This window comes from Cebidichthys violaceus, unplaced genomic scaffold, assembly GCF_023349555.1.
Source record: "Cebidichthys violaceus isolate CVI_PGR_0920_01 unplaced genomic scaffold, fCebVio1.0.p SCAF_22, whole genome shotgun sequence".
NCBI classification, from domain to species: Eukaryota; Metazoa; Chordata; class Actinopteri; order Perciformes; family Stichaeidae; genus Cebidichthys; species Cebidichthys violaceus.
Genome location: NW_027176395.1, coordinates 9,393,979 through 9,416,370, shown reverse-complemented (window position 1 = coordinate 9,416,370; position 22,392 = coordinate 9,393,979). Strand labels below are relative to the sequence as shown.

At 40.8% G+C, this 22,392-nt stretch overlaps 1 protein-coding gene across 1 annotated transcript in view; it reads right to left on the bottom strand.

The window, feature by feature from the left end:
- clmna (calmin a) overlaps positions 1-22,392 on the bottom strand; it is a 60,622-nt gene that overhangs the window by 11,423 nt on the left and 26,807 nt on the right. Inside the window, exons 2-7 of the mRNA XM_068717795.1 lie at positions 7,958-8,019; positions 5,506-5,601; positions 5,311-5,394; positions 5,140-5,232; positions 915-1,111; positions 523-716 (exon numbers count right to left, since the gene is read on the bottom strand). Coding sequence (XP_068573896.1) covers positions 523-716; positions 915-1,111; positions 5,140-5,232; positions 5,311-5,394; positions 5,506-5,601; positions 7,958-8,019 — 726 coding nt within the window. The remainder of the gene's footprint in view (positions 1-522; positions 717-914; positions 1,112-5,139; positions 5,233-5,310; positions 5,395-5,505; positions 5,602-7,957; positions 8,020-22,392) is intronic.

Below are 22,392 nucleotides of genomic sequence, written 5' to 3'. Positions count from 1 at the left end.
GCAATGTTACATAGTGTGAAAGGGGCTACATATAGTAAGTGTGGCAGTATTGCTCACACGTGGTAAGCAAATAACACTAAGACAATTTTAACGGATTTCTAAAGTTCAATTTAAAGAGAGAAAAAGTTGTAAAATAGTCATATAATAATAGTGAAAGAAAGAGTTACTGGAGGACTTTTTTGCTCAGATTGCACAAAAGTGCTATGGTGTTGGATGTTACAGGGACTGTAATGAATGCTATGGCAGATCCCATTGTTCCGATTGCATAAAAAAGTGACTTAATTGCATAAAAAGTAAAGATGTCATGCATATGGTGGTGTGTCCTGGTGCCAGTTTCCCCAAAACTTTATTTAAAAAGAAAAATCGCAAAAAAATAATGAATAAAATAAATGCAATAAATGCAAAAATCGCCTTGCTTACAGTTCCGGGATATATTGAATCGTACCCCTTGTATCGTGATACGTATTGTATTAGAAGATTCTTGCTAATACACAACACTAGTAAAATAGTTTTTTTTTTTACCCTCAGGCTCCAGTAAGCGTGGGATACCCAGGCTGTAGTGAGCTATTCTGAAGCCGTCCTCCAGATTCTCCTTGGCGGTCCTCAGCAGTGCCTTTCGCATGTCCACCAGGCTGGGGTCAATGGACTTAATGACAGCCAAGAATCCCAGACCACTTGTCCAGCTCTTCCCAAAGTCCTTCACTGCCACACTATACCTATGACGGGATATATCAAGTGATCAGGGTCAGTCCAGAAAGACCGCCAAACAAAACATTGCTTGTCCCTTCTTACTGGTATGTACTGTATATTCACCAGAAATAAAACACAACACAACACTAAGAAATTGTTAGTTTTTTTCAGACTTCTAGGACTTTATTCAACAATCTTTATTGAAAATAGCAAATTACACTCACTTGCGTGTTCGCTTCTGCACCCACTGTAGCAGTTTTTTGATGGCCTTGCTGTGTTCTCGCATGGCCGTGGACGCTGACTGCCTCTCATCTGACGGCGTGCTGCAGTAGGACGTGTCGGAGTCAGAGCTGGTTGGGATGGACGAAAGGCTGGAGGAAGAGGGGAACTGGCTCCTGATGTTCCCAGTAAGCTCCTTAATCTGGGAGGAGACAGTGAGTTGGATTTTATTCCTGTTTAGTCAACTGTTTTATTTGTCAATTCAGCTGTTGAGTATAGAATTCAGTCAAATCAATTATTTACCCAAGTGCTTTATGCTGACAAAGTGCGATACATAGTTCCCTACTGAAGTGTGGGATTGGCCCAGAAAATTCAAACAGTGTTAGAAACTGTCCCAGGTATGAAATAGAATATGTTCTGATTCAAGATTCTTGGAAAAGACAACAAACAGGTTAAATTCCCCATCAATATCAGGATTTATTACACCATGGTTACCATAGAAACAATGATACACAATGTAATCAGTTCAACAGATGACGAGAGATACATGCAAATCAAAGCTCTCAAAACACTCAGAGGATCAGTTTGGTGCTGAATCTGTTGATAGACCTTTGAGATGGAATTCAGTTTACTTGTCATGGTTAGTCTGTAAAAACAGTCACTTAATGTCTTTGAAAGGAGCTTTCTAAAGTCTGAGAAAGTAACCGTGATGATTCAATTCATAACTGAAAGCCTGCATAACAGACATGTATCGAAAACCAGTTGGCCAAAAGTATTCAGTGTCTTGAACGTGTTATCATGCAAGATATTTATATCTTTACACATCAAGTGGTTGATCCCTAACAGGTTAAAAACTGGCATGTTAAAAGATGTTAAAAGCACATTTACCAGAATTTTTTTTTAATGCAGTATCATAGCACTAAAGAACATCCCTCCACTCCCTGTGACGCTTCTCTATGACCGTCTTTGGAATTATTACTATTTTGCTCGACAGAGTTTGAATCCAGGTGGTTGCGATCTTTCCTTAAATATATTTTCGATGTATTTCTTCATACGTGGCTGTGATGTAGTGCTCACTTATAGAATCGTAATCCCCGCAATGGATATGAGATGTAGTTTATAGATATCCAACAATGTTTGTGAATGTGTGACGAATCTGGCGACAGAGGCAGAAAACAGCTGCTGCGCATGGAAGGGAAACCAGTCGGGCCAAATCCCAATGTCCCCCTTACGAACTCACGGACTTTGAGGCGCGCTCCCGTGAAATCCGTGAGGGTTTAGGGATGTCCCACTGTCAAATCCTCAAGTGTTTGAGGGCTCTCTGGCAGACATTTTAAGCCATTTATGAACCCTTTCCGTAAGTCAGCATGGTATGCTGACTTAGCCTAAGGGTTACCCACAAGTCATAGCAATGTGACGCATGGAGACGTTAAAAAAAAAGGTAAACAAAGAGGACAGCTCACGTGTGTTCAGCCTGTCTTATTATATTTACACAGAAACATTAAGGGTTAAAGATGAAAAAAAAAATAAACATGTAATCAGAGGATAATTATTTATTTATCCATCAAATATTTGATTTTGTCATCAAAGATGTTTTGACAAAAACAAGTACATAAATTATATGAATTGACCTCATCTTGTGAGGAAAGAGCCTGAAGACATTAAAATCAGGAAGTACAAAGTATAAAATAAATACACACAATTATACATCTTATTTTTTGTCGTTTTCATGGTGATATGTTGCAGCAAAGTGCTGTCCCCTTCATATTTATACCATTTCGAGCCCTTGCAGCCTCTCACACTCAATCACTTACCAGGTGACGTCAATTAAGTCCTTGAGGGTTCAGGGTTTAGGGTTTAGGGGGGACATTGGGATTTGGCCTAGGTTTAAAAACCAGTAGGAACGTAACACCGGCATGAATCGGCTTGAGGAGAAAGAGAAGTTGTCCTTCTCTTTCTGTGAAGAATCCGTTTCTTCACTTCTGCAGGAAAATTGTCCGTTTCTATGAAGGTAGATTTGTGTCTTTATTACGCAAACAAAAAAATATGTTTTGAAAGCAAATTTCTCGCACTGCAATCAAAAATCAAGTTTGTAAGTGAAAATATATAAACTGAGAATAAATTATTTGTTAGTTTTGCTTATGAAACTATAATTTTTGGTTGCAAAACAAAAACCTTTGCTTTCAAAACGAAAAGCTACGGTTTCAAAACCAAAAGCTACGGTTTCAAAACCAAAAGCTACGGTTTCAAAACCAAAACCAAAACGTAAAGCTACGAGTTGAGTTTGGAAGTAGTGGGCGGGGCATACGCTGCTGAATGAGCCAGGAGTTTCTATTGGTGGGTTCGACTTACGTTACATGCACGCAGAAAGTGAAGCTTCATGTCAACAACACCTCATGTCGTTCTTTAAAAAAAGAGACTCTACGACACTAACAACATGAAAACAAAGTGAAGTGCTACCAGAGCAATATAATGTCAACTTACCTCCATGCCGCTCATCACAGTAACCTCTACAGTGGAAGTAGATGCCGGGATCCAAGTCGAACCCACCAATAGAAACTCCTGGTTCATTCAGCAGCGTATGCCCCGCCCACTACATCCAAACTCAACTCGTAGCTTTACGTTTTGGTTTTGAAACCGTAGCTTTTCGTTTTGAAACCGTAGCTTTTCGTTTTGAAACCGTAGCTTTTCGTTTTGAAAGCAAAGGTTTTTGTTTTGCAACCAAAAATTATAGTTTCATAAGCAAAACTAACAAATAATTTATTCTCAGTTTATATAATTTCACTTACAAACTTGATTTTTGATTGCAGTGCGAGAAATTTGCTTTCAAAACATATTTTTTTGTTTGCGTAATAAAGACACAAATCTACCTTCATACGTTTCCCCTTCCAGGACATGAAACAAAAACAAAACAAACGTCCAGCGAATCTAAAACTGTTTAAACCTAGGATTTTCTTTTAAACACTGCTTCCTTGCCCAATGGAGGTTGGGGAATAAGCGATGCGTTCAAGTAGTTTTGTAAGCTAGCTGGAAGTCCCGCCTCGGCATCCCTGGGCTCGTCCAATGAGCAGCGCTCCACCAAACTACCTCAGAGTTTCGCAGTTAGGTGTGAAATTGTTTCTGGTGGGGGGTTTGGTGCATATCAAACCCAAATCAGGCTGAACCCTGTCTGCAGAATAGGCAGGCCCAGATTCCTTTGTCTCAAAGCACATGGTCAGATCCCAACAGAAGCAATAACTTGGCTTGCTAAGACAAAGATTTTACAAGATAAGTGGATAAAACACAAGAAAGCCGCAAGTAGGTGAGGGTTTAACAAAATTGAAATCTCGGACTTGAGATTTAAGACTCTGGAAAATCTTTCAGTCGCATTAACATTAATAAAAATGCCTGACGAGCTGACTCGACTTGAGACTTGACCTGGACACTAGCTCATAGACTTGAGACTTGACTTGGACACTAGCTCATAGACTTGAAACTTGACCTGGACACTAGCTCATATACTTGAGACTTGACCTGGACAATAACAAAGACTTAAGACTTCACTTTGGCACCAGCTTGTGTCTTGACTAGGACTCTCACTCAAAGACTTGAGACTTGACTTAAAGTGTAGCTCAAACACTTGAGACTTGACTTGGACTCACGCTCAAACACTTGAGACTTAGACCTGATAAAGGCAAGGCTTACAGTAGCTATTAAGTGTAGGTTAATTCTAACTGGACACCTTGGTAATGTTAAGCATCAGTTCTCCGGTCAAGCATTGAACGAACCTTTTGATCAATATTTTTATTGAACTGATTTTAATGATTTGGTATACTGAAAAGAACTGCTTTGCCCATCACTACTTCAAAGAGGATCAGGGTATCGTGTACATTATTACCGTTTCTCCCAGCTCAGACCAGGCAGTGTAGAAAGCTACATAGAGTTGAGTGCTTCCAGAATTAGAGGACAGTCTGTGTGAACTGCAGAGATAATTGTTTCCTCATAGTGTCCGTCCAAGGCATTGAACCGCAGTGTGTATTACATAAACCACCCAGTGAACTGCACTTTGATGGGCTTTTGTGAATGGAAAGTCCAAAGGCTGTAAAGTAGCCACTTCGTTCTTACTCTTGACCTCATTTTGAGTGAAAAAAAGGGAAAGGAAAGAGGGAACTCAAAGTACAGAGGGGAGCAGATGAAGAGGCATTAGATAATAGGATAGATCAAAAGAATTGGCAGGGAGAATGAGCTTACCTGGAAGAAGAGGATAATGTTCCAGATGAGTCCCAAGACAATGGAGGAGTTTCCATCAGCGACGTCGGCTGCATCGATACTGACTAGCTTCACCTGAGTACACATGTACGCATGTGTCAATCAACAAGCGGTAGGTGGACATGTCTTCACGCTACCTGTTGTGGTACTCACGTTTCTCTCCTCCAGGAAAGACAGGACCTTGGCGATGTTGTTGAGTCTGAAAATACGATGGGAGGACCTCTTGAACCCGTGAAGCTGGAGGATCATTAGGAATTAGAAAAGTATTATTGATCAATATAAAAACTGCCAAACAACACAACTCTTAATACCAGTACAGCTGCGGCACTGTACAGTTCTCACACTGACCAGCTTGCAGCCGGAGAGTTCTTCCAGCAGGGCCATGAGGATGTGCCCATCCTGTATGTCCCGGAAAAGGTCATGGACCTCAATGGGTGGGTCACACTGAAAATGGAGGGAAAGAAAAATGAAAGAGAGAGAAGAGGTGAGAATTAGGACTAAATGACTAGTTAATTTATCAAATAGTAGACTAACAAAAGAAAATATCTGCAACTCTTATGATCATTGAATAATTGTTTTTAGTAATTTTTAAAACAAAACAAATTTAATATTTGCTTTTTAAATGTGAGGATTGGATGTTTTTCTTCATCATACATGAGAGTTATATGAATATCTTTGTTTATTTTTAAAAAAAACTGTAAATGCAACCAAGAGGCATTCAAGATGGACTCAAATCTGAAGAAATTGCAAATACATCCATCTCAGAACATAAAGGGCACAGTCAGAGTTAAAATCCAACAGTGTGCCATCGGTCCTCCCAAACACACCCTGGAGCTTTAAAGGGAAAATATGTTTGTGTTCATGGTAAATGTAGTCCACTAAAGCAATAAATTCCTCAGTACCCGCTATTTTGACCCAGAAAGCGGAGTTCGCAGATGCAAAAATCTGTTGGGCTACCTGCATCCAGCTCAGTCATTTGATTTGACTGATGTAGTTGGAAGCAAGGAAGAACGACAAACTATTTCTGCTTGGATTTCTCTTGGTAACCAGGGGTTGCTCTAGAGTGTGCAGTTTGTGCACAAATAAATGCTGCAGCTCCTCAGGACCAATGAAAGTGGGGAGTATAGAGACAATGCTGGACAGAATCACTTTTCTGGGTCAATACTGCATGCACTGAGGAATGTATTGATTCAATTGACTACATTTACCATCAACACTGACTGGACAGCCACATAAAAAGGTGCCGATTACTCATTTTAATTCAACACATTGGATGGAATTGAACAGCTCTCCAAACAGCACTTATTTGTCTCAAATAAGTGCTGTGTTACTGCTGTACGGTCTGCTTTCAGTAACAATAAGGGCATGCAGAGATGTTCATTCTTAATACAGCAGCAGTAAACTGTGCAAATTTATCTTTTAATCTGTCAGTAACCCACCGTGTGCACTGCCTGAGCCAACACTCAGCCCTGTCATCACAACAAGTTATTACTAACTCAGGCATTTGTGAAATTGTCTGAACATGGTGAACGGGTGAATAGTGTGGGGGGGAGTGAAGTGACTGGAACTTTCCAAGATGACAGAAGACAAATGTATGATTGTTAATTAGTGGGTCAGAGATTTGATGCAGGGCCAAACAACGAGTAAGAGAAAAGAGGCTCATTGTGTGAGACAAAACAAAAGATTTGATCAGACGCTCTCAGCTCACCCAGACTCACCCCTGTTGGGGGGGGGGGGGGGGGGGGGGGCAGAAAGCAAACACCGGCATGTCATTGTAAACACAGTGATGTAAGGCTCTGTTGGAGGTTGCCGCGGCTACATGTACAGGTGCACAGTGACTACTTGAAACCATTACTTTCATTTCAGAGGGCAGGCATTGTGTGTTTGACATTAAGGTGGAGGTAGACTGCACATAATGGTTTTTCCCAATCTTTCCCCATTAAATTATTTTTCTTATATGAATCAAGGGTCTAAGGACAGAAAGTATTGTAATCCTGAACAGATTGTAAAGTCCCCTCATGCAATTTTGTTATTTGTGGTATTGGGCTATATACATAAAATAGTGTAAAAATTCATTTTTTATGAAGATCTTAAATAAATGTGAGAAAATACACATATATATGTATGTATGTATTATTTCATTATTTACTTATTTGACAAAATAATGTTTATATGATGGTGCAGTAATTTGTTTATTTCTAATTAATCAATCACTTTGTATTTACTTGTGTCCCCCATTTGGGCCTCTATACAACCAACCAATCTAGTTTCTAGTCCCTTTCATTGACAGGATTCTCCTTGGTTCCCTCGGAGCATTTCTTCTGTATGTGGCCCAAAGCTCCGGGCGGCAGAGGAGGGGCCCCTCCTCCACCAAACCATTTTTCCCATACAGCAGCTAGCTGGGTGGTTTGGGGAGGAGAACGCTCACCCTGGGCTAGCTAGACCTGTAACGTCTCCACCATTCTCTCAGATTAACACTTTAAAGCCTGATGAAACTTTAATTGCTGCGCACAGGCAGTTCCACACAACCACATGCATAATTCATAAGAGTGAGACGGAGAGACTGCAACTGTCATTTTATGTACAGCCGCAGTGTAAAACTCATACAGTGAGCGTGGCGATCCCAGCTTCACGATACAGTCTGCTACCCTCGCCCATAAAACACCCTGCCATGCCCCACCCAGGGGCTGCATGAAAGCTCAGTGAGCAGCTCTCTAATTACGAGTGTGGAGACCGTGATTGAGGTTGTTCCTCTTTGTGCATTTTCTGCAGCCACCATTTCACGAAGCTGTCAACAAACCTTTTCTAAATGTAGGTTCATCCATCGGGTGAAGGTCCTCTTCTGAACCAGCTCTCTTTCCACTGTAACACAGAAAGAGGAGAGAAAAAAGGATTTCAGTCACCAGGAAACTGAAGCCGAGGCCACAGCACTCATCAGAGTCTGAGGGAGCCAGAGGCACATCACCGTAAACTATTTGAACTGATAACTGATATTTTCAATAAGTTGCAGTGATCACCACACTTTAAACATAACCATTTGTGCTAAACATTTCAGAGCATGTACGCCCACACAGGTGTTTCCACTTATTCTGGCTGATTAGACCTCTACATGCAACCCTATTCATGTTAATGTGGATCATGCAGACCGCGACGGGATGGAAATGTTGCCGTATATCACTACAGACTGAACCTTAAAGCATTACATTTGAATATATTATTAAAAATATGCTTTCCATAATACAGTTACCACGAAACACAAAATGTAACAACTTAAATAAAAAACACAGGACTACTACGCGCTCAGTGGCGCTGCAGATGACCTTGTACACATCAACTTGGGAGTAGAAAGACCCAACTATGCTTATGGTCGCACAGACATAAGCTGACGTGGAACCGTGACGAGGAAATGTCTGGATCTTTTACTCCATCGGAGTTTTTCCTCGCAAAAAACCCTGATATTCTCCAAAATTGTAAGGAGTAGTGTATCACATCACATCAGCAGCATGGTTTAAGCATTGTCTCCATCCATCCACTTCCACATAGACAGAAAACACTGGATGTGACACTGGCAAAATGCGTCAATCATACTGTAAATCAAGCATAACCGAAGTCAGTACAAATGTATTGTTCGTGAGTTATTAGGATTACATGTCTTAAATATCATATTTTTCTCTGAATTGGGAGGCGGACTGCAACGCTTACTGAAGGAGCTTTAGTCCGCTCAGTCCACACTGACGCAACCAGAGAGGGCGGGGGGAACTCTGGAGAGGTTACCATGGCAGCAAAGTCAGCTGTTATTCATCTTTATGACCAGTACGGCTCACTGGAGGCACTGGGGCTAACTCTGCATTACACACACACACACCAAGGGTAAGGAGAGCTCTGGCTGCTGTGATGATATTGATTGCTTCTTTCTCCAGTGGAACCGTGACTGCTTCAATGAGGGCCGATGGGGAAAACCGCAGAAAACACAGAGACAGGGGAAGAAAATATTGCTCTCGGGGGAGGGGTCATGCCATATCGGCCTCTTAGTTGTAGAGCAGTGGCATGAGGATGGTTAATGAGCCCCATCAGTGGAGGAGCAGTCTGTCCCGTAAAGTGCTGCTTACTCACAAGGGAACGCCCCAAATGCAGAGAACCCCCCCACCCCCACCCCCAACACTGTTCTCACAATGCTGGAGTTGGGTTGGTATTCAAGAGGCATAGCTGAGGCTTTAATGCATGAATCTCTGCATGAGCGGGGGGGGGGGGGGGGATGAGGAGGATGACAAGAAGAGGAGATGACGGGGGATGGAGTGAGAGACAGAACATGAAGGCAGACAAGCAAGATAAATGAGGAGCACGCTCAAGAACATTAACGAAGCAGCCGTCACTACAAACTATAGGAAAAATTAAACCAATTGTTGGCATTACGTATCCATTGATGCAAGCTTCAATAGAGTGTGATACAGCCACATGATTAAAGGACATGGCTCTAATCATAAACACTTACTCTATAACCCGTGCCAAGCGATAAAACGTATCTGCAAATAAATCCATCTTTGACTAATAGCAACATGTTCACCACCAGCTTCCCTCTGAAAATGCATTGTGCCCTCCAGCACTGTCAAACAGAATTAATAAATCATGCAAGTTCAAATTACGATTTCTCTTTTCACCTCAGGCTGAAAAGGGGCCGTTCTCTACCTCTGTCAGGCTGACCCCTGCCAGCTACGGGTAGACAGCATGTGTCACGCCAACTGCAGCTAAAAAAGAGTAAACGAGGGCCGCTGCTTCCAGGAGTATTAGAAATTGCAATGTTACTCCACTGAGATAGATATATAAGCATATGTGGGGGGTTTTAGATGGTGGCACTAGAAGCAACATTAAGGTTTAATCCACAGGAGACCATGAATATCCACAGCACATTTCACGGGAAATACAGACAGTGACAGTGCCTTTTCATTGACCAAAGTATTGGTGAAAGAGGAATTTGATTTGATGATGGTGCACGACAAGTCATCAGAATCATTGCACCAGGATTGAGGTACCGTATGTTGATTTTGGAGCGGGGAGATGTTAGTTTTTTTAAACAAAAGAAAAAAAAAAAGAAAAGGCCAATAACGTAGTGTGGTAGAAATTGAGGTCTGATGTGCTAGAACAGCATACCTGCTATGTGACCAGAACAGTTAATCAACAGGGAGGTGACTTAGTGAAATGACTACTCTCTTGGCCACTTGCATAAAATAAACCACCAGAGCTGACAATATGGCACATTCATAAGGCTACACTGAGGTATCCGAGCAAGTCCGAACTCGGTGACCTAATCTTTCATAAAAGCGTCAAACACTTAAGATGTGGTGCACTCAGCAGTCCTTCCCTAACAGAAACCAGAGTTCCGCTTTGAATAGTATACCTGGAAAAATTACATCAGCTGATGCCATTTTCTTACTGCATTTTCTTACTGCATGGCTTTATCCTAGGCCTCTTTTTAAAGTTACAGACGGTTTTATTATACAAGTCTGACTCCATGTGTGTTTCCCCACGGTAACTGGTAACGTAATTACACACAAAATGGGCTTTGTTAATGTAATGTGGAAAAGCGCCTGTATGTACTGCAGGGGATCTGTGTTCGTTATTTCTAAAGCTAGACATACGGTATAAAAAGAAAGCCTGCGAAAGGGTTTGATTATATATTGTGAGGGGAGAGTCCTAATGACCCCTTTGTTTGCACTGCCTTGTGCCACTGGATACTAAATCTGGCGTATTATGCATGCTAAGTGAAATCCAAACATTTACCATTTTTTGTCGACTCTATAGTTTTATACACATTGAATGTCCAGCTAAGTTATAATATTATATTATATAATATATTATACATTCTAATATGAACGCAAACTGCATCAGTATACATCAGGTACATACACTGCATTTAGCTACAGGCTTGGTAAACTGTTAGCCTGGGTCTATAAAAGCTTTCACACAAGCACATTAAGAAGTGGGCTAAGACTTTAGCCCAGGGCTTGCTGGTTGGAGTTGAGTTTGCGGGGTTATCCCCTGAAAATTGAATAAACGCGAAGAGAAAAGTTGCCAAATTTGTCACATGTTCCAGCAGAAATTGAATCCAGGGCTGGTAAAAGTGCAGTGGAATTGTATCTGGGTTTAAGTTAACACTGGGTTAACAATGTTTGTGTGAAAAGGGGCCTAAGTTATCACAGGATCAATCCAGGATCAACTTTCACCCAGGAGGCCACTGTTCATGTCCTGTGTGAAACCAGTCACGTAACTTCCATATTTAAGTATGACAACTTCCGTAGTTATTTTAATCCAAATCACAATCTTTGCATTTGTTTCAAGCATTGGAAAAAAAAAAAAAAAACGGAAAGATGGTTATTTTCTGAACTGTGCAAAGTTAGGTTGCTCCAGAGTGGGTAGTACAATGAAACACTCTCACTTACTTTTACTTGGATTACGTATTCAGACAAATTGTGTTTGATGTGGAAAGCTAAGTGGCGTGTTTGAATTTATTTGTTATTTGATCATTATAATCTGTACAAGGCTGTATAAAAGAGATAGTGATAAACCTAAAAGGTGGTTTTGAACCTTTAGTATACAAAGAATGTATTTTTCCTCATGTCTGAGTTTGTCTAACACAAGCCCTCTCTGACTCGGAGTGATTTGGTTGATCGTATTTGTTTGGCATGCAAACAGCAGAGGCTCAGCTGAGTATACCAAATCCACATGGACACGTTTAGCGTGACCACTCCTTTATTACAGTTCTGGGTGGAGGAGAGGGCACAAAGGGAGAAAGCAAATACAATTAAGTGTCAATTAGCTCTGGAGGCTATAAATGAACACATCTAAAAAAAACAAACTAGATAGGCAATGAGTGAGTCCTTTGTGGTGTCTGTGTGCCTTTCCTTTGTGAATTCCAACCAAAGCACACAAGTTAATTGTCCTGTAGTCCCTTGGAGGGAGGATAAATGTATATCAGAGACACACAGTGTACTGCATTGTATTCACTGTGGCTCCTAAAGGCAATATTTGCAAAAAGTTGGATCTGGTCTATCTTAAATCGTAGACTTTATTTAATCAGGTAGGTAATCAGGTAATTTGATGACTTGTGGGGACATAAATCTGTTAACACAGTCACATTGCCAGAACTCGCCTTCCTTATGTTTGAGGTTGAGGCTGAGGCTTAGATTTAGGTTGGTTGGTATCATAAATTGGCCAGTGGTCCATTAGTATCCTCCTTGAACATTTGCAGGCTGTTTCCTGTAAGAATGTAAAATCAAAGTCACCATCAATACATAATGGACCAATAATAGATCCCTGAGGCGCCTCATTACTGATGAAAAATGGGCTTAACTTCACATCTGAGTTTTCCTTGTAAAATGGGAATAAAACCAATTGACCTAAAGACTGCAGGTCTAGACTCACCGGGCTACCTGAGCCACTTGTGAAGTCCACCTGGTGAAGAAGCAGTATCAGAACCATTCAGAGTAAAGTAAAACCAAACAAATGCAAGGCACACACAATGGCAACTATGGTAACCACTACAAACCAAATAAACAGTACACCGGCTGTCTGCAGAGTTACTGTCGATCCACCTGCTGTTCCAGACTTTAGGACAGAAGTCCCCAAACTTTGTTGGCACAGGATCCCATTTTCACCAGCCCACATATTTATGGTAACCATTCGGTTGCTACTAACACTAAACAGACAGAGAAGTTAAAGAAAACATTTCAGACAGCAGTCACCAGTACACGACTTACTCCAAAAACACAACAAGTTATCAGCAGGGATGGGCAATATAGAGAAAAATGTAATATCACCATGCTTTTGACCAAATACCTCAATATCAATATTGCAATGGTATTATACTGTTGACATCTGTTGCTTTTACAAAATATTTACACAATGATATTTTAGATAAAAAATAATCCTCACGTGGATTTAAGTGCTTTACAGTGATGCAGCCTTTAAAACCTGGAAAAGACAACACTTTTGACAAATTATGATACAATATTTAAAATTGAAGACAATCTTCTCAAAACATGATATCTATAAATATTGATATATTGCCAAGCCCTTTAGACAAATATAAGGAGTTTTGGTTGGATCAAGAATGGATTAAAACGTAGTTACCTTTGCAAGCACCTCCTTGTGTGAAGCTGTATTAAATAGGGATGGGTCCGATAGCATATTATTGAGTTATAATCCAGAGTCAGATCTACTTATCAAATAGGAAACCTTTCCAATCACTTATTGAATTTTATTAGGTTTACTTTTCAACATTTGCAAGTAACTGAAGGCTGAAATAACTTCAAATTGACAATGTCTAACCAGCCTTTGTTGGCTGAAAAGCCAGAGAGGCTTATTTTTAGTAAATGGTAAATGGACTGTACTTGTACAGCGCCGTTCTAGTCTTCAGACCACTCAAAGCGTTTAACACTACATGTCATTTACTCATTCACACCCATTCATACACTGATGACACAGCCTTCGAGAGCAATTTGGGGTTAAGGGTTTTGCCCAAGGACACATCGACATGAAATGAAATGAAAATGGAGGAGCTGGGGATCGAACTGTCAATCTTCAGATTGAGGGACGACCTGTTTCAGAGCCACAGTTGCCCCAATAGTAGCAGCTTGAATAATGTTCACTAGTTGTAGCTACGACCTGAAAATGATCTGTGCAGCAGAAGAATTGTTGATTTAATGGTAATTAAATGTATGTGATACTTTCAGCAAACAGCTGGAGCACAATGTACTCCAACTACCGAAGCTCCTGATTCACAACTGTGAAGTCGATCAGGTTCAAATGTTAACCCGAGTCTCCATCCTGTTGGTCTCTGTTGAACTACAGACACTCAGTTCACTGGCGGTCATACAGTGGTGTTACAGGGTAATGGGCCTTTTCACTCACAAACAGTCTTCTGCTGGATACAGACACCAGCTGCAGAGAGACAACAGACAAACTTTTCATTTGAGCTGTTGTTGACCACGTCCCCCACCAACCCGGTCGGCAGAATAAAATGTTGGCATTGTGCGTTTCTGAAAACCACAGATAAGTTGAAACACCACGTTTCTGAACCGTAAAGACGAACACCCATTTCCTGGGTGAAAGTCCTGTGTTTGATGCATTCATCCATCCTGACCTCCTACCTACGCAGACTTGGATTCAACGCATATGCGCACGTTATCCGGGAGAAAGTACATTCCCTAGAATTGTAATTGACAAACTACTTTTGTTGTATGAATAGGTGATTTGAGACCAGGCTGCTGCTATCTTTAGGCAGCAGTACGACATGCAAGGACAACCCCTGTAGGCATGGTGACCTCAAGGCATTGTAACCAGCATAGTGGTGAATAGCTTAGACTAAAACCTTTGCTAACTTATGATCTTACCCACAGTATAGGAAAGATCCCTCCCTTCTTTATGTATACAATGCTAGGCTCCAGGAAAACAAGCAGAGGAGCTAATTCATTACGTCGGGTTTAAATCACAAAGAATGGATTGTGGCCGCTGATAACACCATAAATTGAGGGTCACTTGCAACGTGGCAAATGTAAATGCGTTTGAGACCAATGTGTGGGTTGTGAGGCGGGATAAGTCAGCCTGGGCCATAGTGCTAGTCCCATCAAAACCTCCCGAAGCCAGTTAAGAGACAGGAAACAGGAAAATGAAAGAACAGAATTTGAGAAAGTAGGCAGAAAAAAATACATAGTTTGTTTATTAATTTATATAACCTTAGTTTTCATTATTTTTTTTTTCCTCATGTATTTTCAAAAATGAAGTGTTGGGGAGCTTTATTCATTAAATATTTATGACACAACTGTCACTGCATCCAGGACAGCCCATATGAAGACACTTCAGTTACCACCAACTCTCTGAAGACGCTAATAACTACACTTGTGGCTATTAGCGCTGATCTTTGTGAATTCAACTGTTTCTGCAATGAGGCTCATTTGAATGGAAAAGAGCCAATTTTGCTCCAAATGTCTGCCAGTCTGATGTAGGTGCAAATAGCACAGGAGCACTGAGACGCTATCTGCTTGGCAGCGCGATGCTTTTCACCCTTTGTGGGTGCTTTGAGAATTACACGCTTTCTTTTAGTGTTATTTGTGCAGGTTTAGCAGCCGGCCCTGAAAGCTTTCGCAATCCGGTCATGAAGTGTATTTATTGAGTAAGTCGACTTAAGGCTGACACAAATGATTCAGAGGTTCAACAGTGGCCATGGCAATCGACGTACAAATCAGTATTCCAATTTTTTTTTTTTTGCGCTTTCTCATCCTGTCGGGGTTCATATCGCAATAATGACCTGATCGCTGTACATTATCCCTACTTATTATGAGTTATTCTCAGACGGAGAGCGCTGGTTGTCCTATAAGTTGGCTACAGTATATTTATTTTTACATACAAATTTATTTGGTTTATTTGGTCTCTGTTATTTATTTGGTGGGATTATTGCAGATCTCCATTAAAAAAGAGAAAATCCTTGAAGTTCGGTTGTTGTTCTCATCTCTCATTAATCAATTACAGCAAAGTAACGCACAATATACGTAGATAATGACTGCTAGTTTACCTGACTGACTGGCGACTGACGAAGAGTATCTCTCATTAAAGCTGCAAGCAGCATTGATCGGGCCCTCGCAACGTCACACACGTCGAGGGTACTGGCAGGACTCTGGTTGATGCGGCAATGCATTTCTGTGACCATCATACACTGCATGCACAAGTTAGATGATATTTCCTGCATCGACCAGCAGCATAGCAAGACCATGTTGCCAGGTCTTAAGCCTCAAATGTTTTGAGTGTACCTCCAATACGATCATAAATGTAAGCCTGTTAAGATCATTAAGAAAATGAACGTGTGAATGTGCTTCAGTATTTGTAACATAACAGACTGTCAGGTTACTGGGATGGAGTTCAACTCCCTGCAGTGTCCTACTGATTGTATTTGGACTTACATGAAAGTTAACAGAACAGCAGTGTCATTTGTTTTTACTTGAACACTTTAATTTGACACTGTTTTCATTTTAAGCTCTTCTGTAACTTTAGATTGTAGTGTGAAGCATTCATTGTAACATTTAACCTGATTCTCATGTAGAAGCTCTAGACAGATCATTTATACTAATGCCCACTGACATGGTTTGAAAAACACTGTTGATTAACTTTTGTTCTCCAAGCATCTTAGTTTGCACATATTTAGATCAGAGAAGTCTTTTTCTCATGGTGTGCCCACAAACCCTGTTTGGGCCGCTGTTATTATAGAATTCTGTTTACGTCCGTGGTTGCCAGTAGGTGGCGCTATGACTATGAGTTAATATTGGCTTGCAGAAGTCCTAAAATCACGACAGCAATCAAGCATGTCAAGTTTGGGGCAGTTTTGACAAAGTAAGGTTGAGTTACAAAAGCTTGATGGATGATGGCGAATCATGTAAAATTGCCGCGACACCAAGTCCATGTTATCCGATGAAACATCAAGCTTTGAGTAACTTTTAATCGTTAAGGTCTTTAGGTTGTTCTGACCAAATTCTAAGCTGATCGGATTATTTCCCTAGGAGGAGTTCGTAGTGCAGCACCTGGAAAAGGAAATAAAACCACAAGAAATTCATACAAAATTCAAATTGGCTGACTTCCGGTTGGGTTTAGAGCATGGACCCCTAAGACTTTTTTTAAGTCTACATGTGATACACCTGCTTACTTAATTTCATACATCTAGGTGAAACGTACTGCGAGGGCTGCATCGTCGAAATATTGTAGGGGGCGCTATCGAGCCGAGTTGCCACTCTGAAGCATTAAAATCACATCAGATAACTACATTCAGGATTTTAAATGTGTGTGACAAGTTTGATTTTGTTTTGAGTATTTTTAGGCCCTCAAAAACACCTTTGTTTTTCATGGCGAGGAATGCATCGCCACGGCAACGGCATTTCACGAAACAACAAGCTTTGAGTAACTTTTAATCACAAAGGTCTTTAGATTGTTCTGACCAAATTCTAAGTTGATCTGATTAATTCCCTGGGAGGAGTTCGTTAAAGTAGAGCGCCTGGAAATTAAAAAAACGACACTAGAAATTCAGACTAAATTCAAAATGGCTGACTTCCGGTTGGGTTTAGGGCATGGCCCCAAGAGACTTTTATTTAAGTCCACATGTGATACATGTGCCTACCAAATTTTGTTAATCTATGTGAAACGTACTGCGAGGGCTGCTTCGTCGAAATTTTGTAGGGGGCGCTATTGAGCCGATTTAACACTCTGATTGAATAAAATCATATTATAGAACTACATTTTGGCCTTGTGATCTGTGTGTCAAGTTTGCTTGTGTTTCAAGCTTTTTTAACCTCTCCAAATGACCATCGTTTTTCACGGCGAAGACTGCGTTACCACGGCAACGGCGTTCAACGAAACATCAAAAGCTTAGAGAACTGGCATTATGAACTTCTTACATTTGTGTGGAACAAATTTGATGTTGATCTGATTTTCCAAGTAAGAGAAACAAGCCAAAGTATAAAGACTTTAACTTACTGTTGCCAGTAGGTGGCGCTATGACTATGATTCAAAATTGTCATATACATGTGTTCAGGGTCAGGATGTTATGACATCTGAGAAATTTGGAGCAGATTAGGAAATGTACAGCCGAGTTACAACAACTTCCTGTTTCATGGCGAATGGTGTTTTTTTGCCGCCACGCCACGGACACATAGTTCGATAACTTTTTGATCTTTGAGTATCGTTTCACTGCCAAGGTCTCAAGAGCATACTGACCAAATCTGAAGGCAATCGGGTTTAATCTCTTGGAGGAGTTCGTTAAAGTAGAGCGCCTGGAAATTGAAAAAACAACACTAGAAATTCAGACTAAATTCAAAATGGCTGACTTCCGGTTGGGTTTAGGGCATGGCCCCAAGAGACTTTTATTTAAGTCCACATGTGATACATGTGCCTACCAAATTTTGTTAATCTATGTGAAACGTACTGCGAGGGCTGCTTCGTCGAAATTTTGTAGGGGGCGCTATTGAGCCGATTTAACACTCTGATTGAATAAAATCATATTATAGAACTACATTTTGGCCTTGTGATCTGTGTGTCAAGTTTGCTTGTGTTTCGAGCTTTTTTAACCTCTCCAAATGACCATCGTTTTTCACAGCGAAGACTGCGTTACCACGGCAACGGCGTTCGACGAAACATCAAAAGCTTAGAGAACTGGCATTATGAACTTCTTACATTTGTGTGGAACAAATTTGATGTTGATCTGATTTCCCAACTTAGAGAAACAAGCCAAAGTATAAAGACTTTAACTTACTGTTGCCAGTAGGTGGCGCTATGACTATGATTCAAAATTGGCTTGCAGATGTCTTCAGGCCTGGAGTTTAATCAAACATGTGAAATCTGGTAAAGATCTGATGATGCGGAGTCGAGTTACATCAGTTTATTCGTTCATGGCGAAGGATCAAAATTCGCAGAGCCGCCACGTCGCCATGCTTCGACAACTTCCTGCAATTTTCACAATGAAGCATTATCAAGGTCTTAAGGCTTTTGTGACAAAATTTGAGAGGGATCCGATTAATCTGTGAGCAGTAGGGTGTCAAAGTACACAACCTATGACTTCCTGTTGCCACTAGGTGGCGCTATTACTATGATTCTAAATTGTCATATACATGTGTTCAGGGTCAGGGTGTTATGACATATGAGAAATTTGGAGCAGATTAGGCAATGTACAGCCGAGTTACAACAACTTCCTGTTTCATGGCGAATGGTGTTTTTTTGCCGCCACGCCACGGACACATAGTTCGATAACTTTTTGATCTTTGAGTATCATTTCACTGCCAAGGTCTCAAGAGCATACTGACCAAATCTGAAGGCGATCGGGTTTAATCTCTAGGAGGAGTTCGTTAAAGTACGGCACCTTGAAACGGTCCAAAAACGTCATAAAATTCAAAATGGCCGACTTCCTGTTTGGTTTAGGATATACCTCCTTTTGACTTTTTTGTACGTCCCATCACGTTCCACATACCTACCAAATTTCATACAGCTAGGTGAAACCCAAAGTTGGGGCTACTCTGTAGGGGGCGCTATCGAGCCAAAATGTCATGCCGCAGCTGGACACCCCAATAATACTGGAATTTTCACCACGATTGAATTTTGTGCCAAATTTCAAAAGATTTCCAGTATCCCAAGCACCTCCTTTTTGCGATGAAACTGGTACGATAATAATAATAATAATAATAATTAAAGCTGCAAGCAGCATTGATCGGGCCCTCGCAACGTCACACACGTCGAGGGTACTGGCAGGACTCTTGGTTGATGCGGCAATGCATTTCTGTGACCATCATACACTGCATGCACAAGTTAGATGATATTTCCTGCGTCGACCAGCAGCATAGCAAGACCATGTTGCCAGGCCTTAAGCCTCAAATGTTTTGAGTGTACCTCCGATACAATCATAAATGTAAGCCTGTTAAGATCATTAAGAAAATGAACGTGTGAATGTGCTTCAGTATTTGTAACATAACAGACTGTCAGGTTACTGGGATGGAGTTCAACTCCCTGCAGTGTCCTACTGATTGTATTTGGACTTACATGAAAGTTAACAGAACAGCAGTGTCATTTGTTTTTACTTGAACACTTTAATTTGACACTGTTTTCATTTTAAGCTCTTCTGTAACTTTAGATTGTAGTGTGAAGCATTCATTGTAACATTTAACCTGATTCTCATGTAGAAGCTCTAGACAGATCATTTATACTAATGCCCACTGACATGGTTTGAAAAACACTGTTGATCAACTTTTGTTCTCCAAGCATCTTAGTTTGCACATATTTAGATCAGAGAAGTCTTTTTCTCATGGTGTGCCCACAAACCCTGTTTGGGCCGCTGTTATTATAGAATTCTGTTTACGTCCGTGGTTGCCAGTAGGTGGCGCTATGACTATGAGTTAATATTGGCTTGCAGAAGTCCTAAAATCACGACAGCAATCAAGCATGTCAAGTTTGGGGCAGTTTTGACAAAGTAAGGTTGAGTTACAAAAGCTTGATGGATGATGGCGAATCATGTAAAATTGCCGCGACACCAAGTCCATGTTATCCGATGAAACATCAAGCTTTTAGTAACTTTTAATCGTTAAGGTCTTTAGGTTGTTCTGACCAAATTCTAAGCTGATCGGATTATTTCCCTAGGAGGAGTTCGTAGTGCAGCACCTGGAAAAGGAAATAAAACCACAAGAAATTCATACAAAATTCAAATTGGCTGACTTCCGGTTGGGTTTAGAGCATGGACCCCTAAGACTTTTTTTTAAGTCTACATGTGATACACCTGCTTACTTAATTTCATACATCTAGGTGAAACGTACTGTGAGGGCTGCATCGTCGAAATATTGCAGGGGGCGCTATCGAGCCAAGTTGCCACTCTGAAGCATTAAAATCACATCAGATAACTACATTCAGGATTTTAAATGTGTGTGGCAAGTTTGATTTTGTTTTGAGTATTTTTAGGCCCTCAAAAACACCTTTGTTTTTCATGGCGAGGAATGCATCGCCACGGCAACGGCATTTCACGAAACAACAAGCTTTGAGTAACTTTTAATCACAAAGGTCTTTAGATTGTTCTGACCAAATTCTAAGTTGATCTGATTAATTCCCTGGGAGGAGTTCGTTAAAGTAGAGCGCCTGGAAATTAAAAAAACGACACTAGAAATTCAGACTAAATTAAAAATGGCTGACTTCCGGTTGGGTTTAGGGCATGGCCCCAAGAGACTTTTATTTAAGTCCACATGTGATACATGTGCCTACCAAATTTTGTTAATCTATGTGAAACGTACTGCGAGGGCTGCTTCGTCGAAATTTTGTAGGGGGCGCTATTGAGCCGATTTAACACTCTGATTGAATAAAATCATATTATAGAACTACATTTTGGCCTTGTGATCTGTGTGTCAAGTTTGCTTGTGTTTCAAGCTTTTTTAACCTCTCCAAATGACCATCGTTTTTCACGGCGAAGACTGCGTTACCACGGCAACGGCGTTCAACGAAACATCAAAAGCTTAGAGAACTGGCATTATGAACTTCTTACATTTGTGTGGAACAAATTTGATGTTGATCTGATTTTCCGAGTAAGAGAAACAAGCCAAAGTATAAAGACTTTAACTTACTGTTGCCAGTAGGTGGCGCTATGACTATGATTCAAAATTGTCATATACATGTGTTCAGGGTCAAGATGTTATGACATCTGAGAAATTTGGAGCAGATTAGGCAATGTACAGCCGAGTTACAACAACTTCCTGTTTCATGGCGAATGGTGTTTTTTTGCCGCCACGCCACGGACACATAGTTCGATAACTTTTTGATCTTTGAGTATCGTTTCACTGCCAAGGTCTCAAGAGCATACTGACCAAATCTGAAGGCAATCGGGTTTAATCTCTTGGAGGAGTTCGTTAAAGTAGAGCGCCTGGAAATTGAAAAAACAACACTAGAAATTCAGACTAAATTCAAAATGGCTGACTTCCAGTTGGGTTTAGGGCATGGCCCCAAGAGACTTTTATTTAAGTCCACATGTGATACATGTGCCTACCAAATTTTGTTAATCTATGTGAAACGTACTGCGAGGGCTGCTTCGTCGAAATTTTGTAGGGGGCGCTATTGAGCCGATTTAACACTCTGATTGAATAAAATCATATTATAGAACTACATTTTGGCCTTGTGATCTGTGTGTCAAGTTTGCTTGTGTTTTGAGCTTTTTTAACCTCTCCAAATGACCATCGTTTTTCACAGCGAAGACTGCGTTACCACGGCAACGGCGTTCGATGACACATCAAAAACTTGGAGAACTGGCATTATGAACTTCTTACATTTGTGTGGAACAAATTTGATGTTGATCTGATTTTCCAACTAAGAGAAACAAGCCAAAGTATAAAGACTTTAACTTACTGTTGCCAGTAGGTGGCGCTATGACTATGATTCAAAATTGGCTTGCAGATGTCTTCAGGCCTGGAGTTTAATCAAACATGTGAAATCTGGTAAAGATCTGATGATGCGGAGTCGAGTTACATCAGTTTATTCGTTCATGGCGAAGGATCGAAATTCGTAGAGCCGCCACGTCGCCACGCTTCCGACAACTTCCTACAATTTTCACAATGAAGCATTATCAAGGTCTTTAGGCTTTTGTGACAAAATTTGAGAGGGATCCGATTAATCTGTGAGTAGTAGGGTGTCAAAGTACACAACCTATGACTTCCTGTTGCCACTAGGTGGCGCTATTAA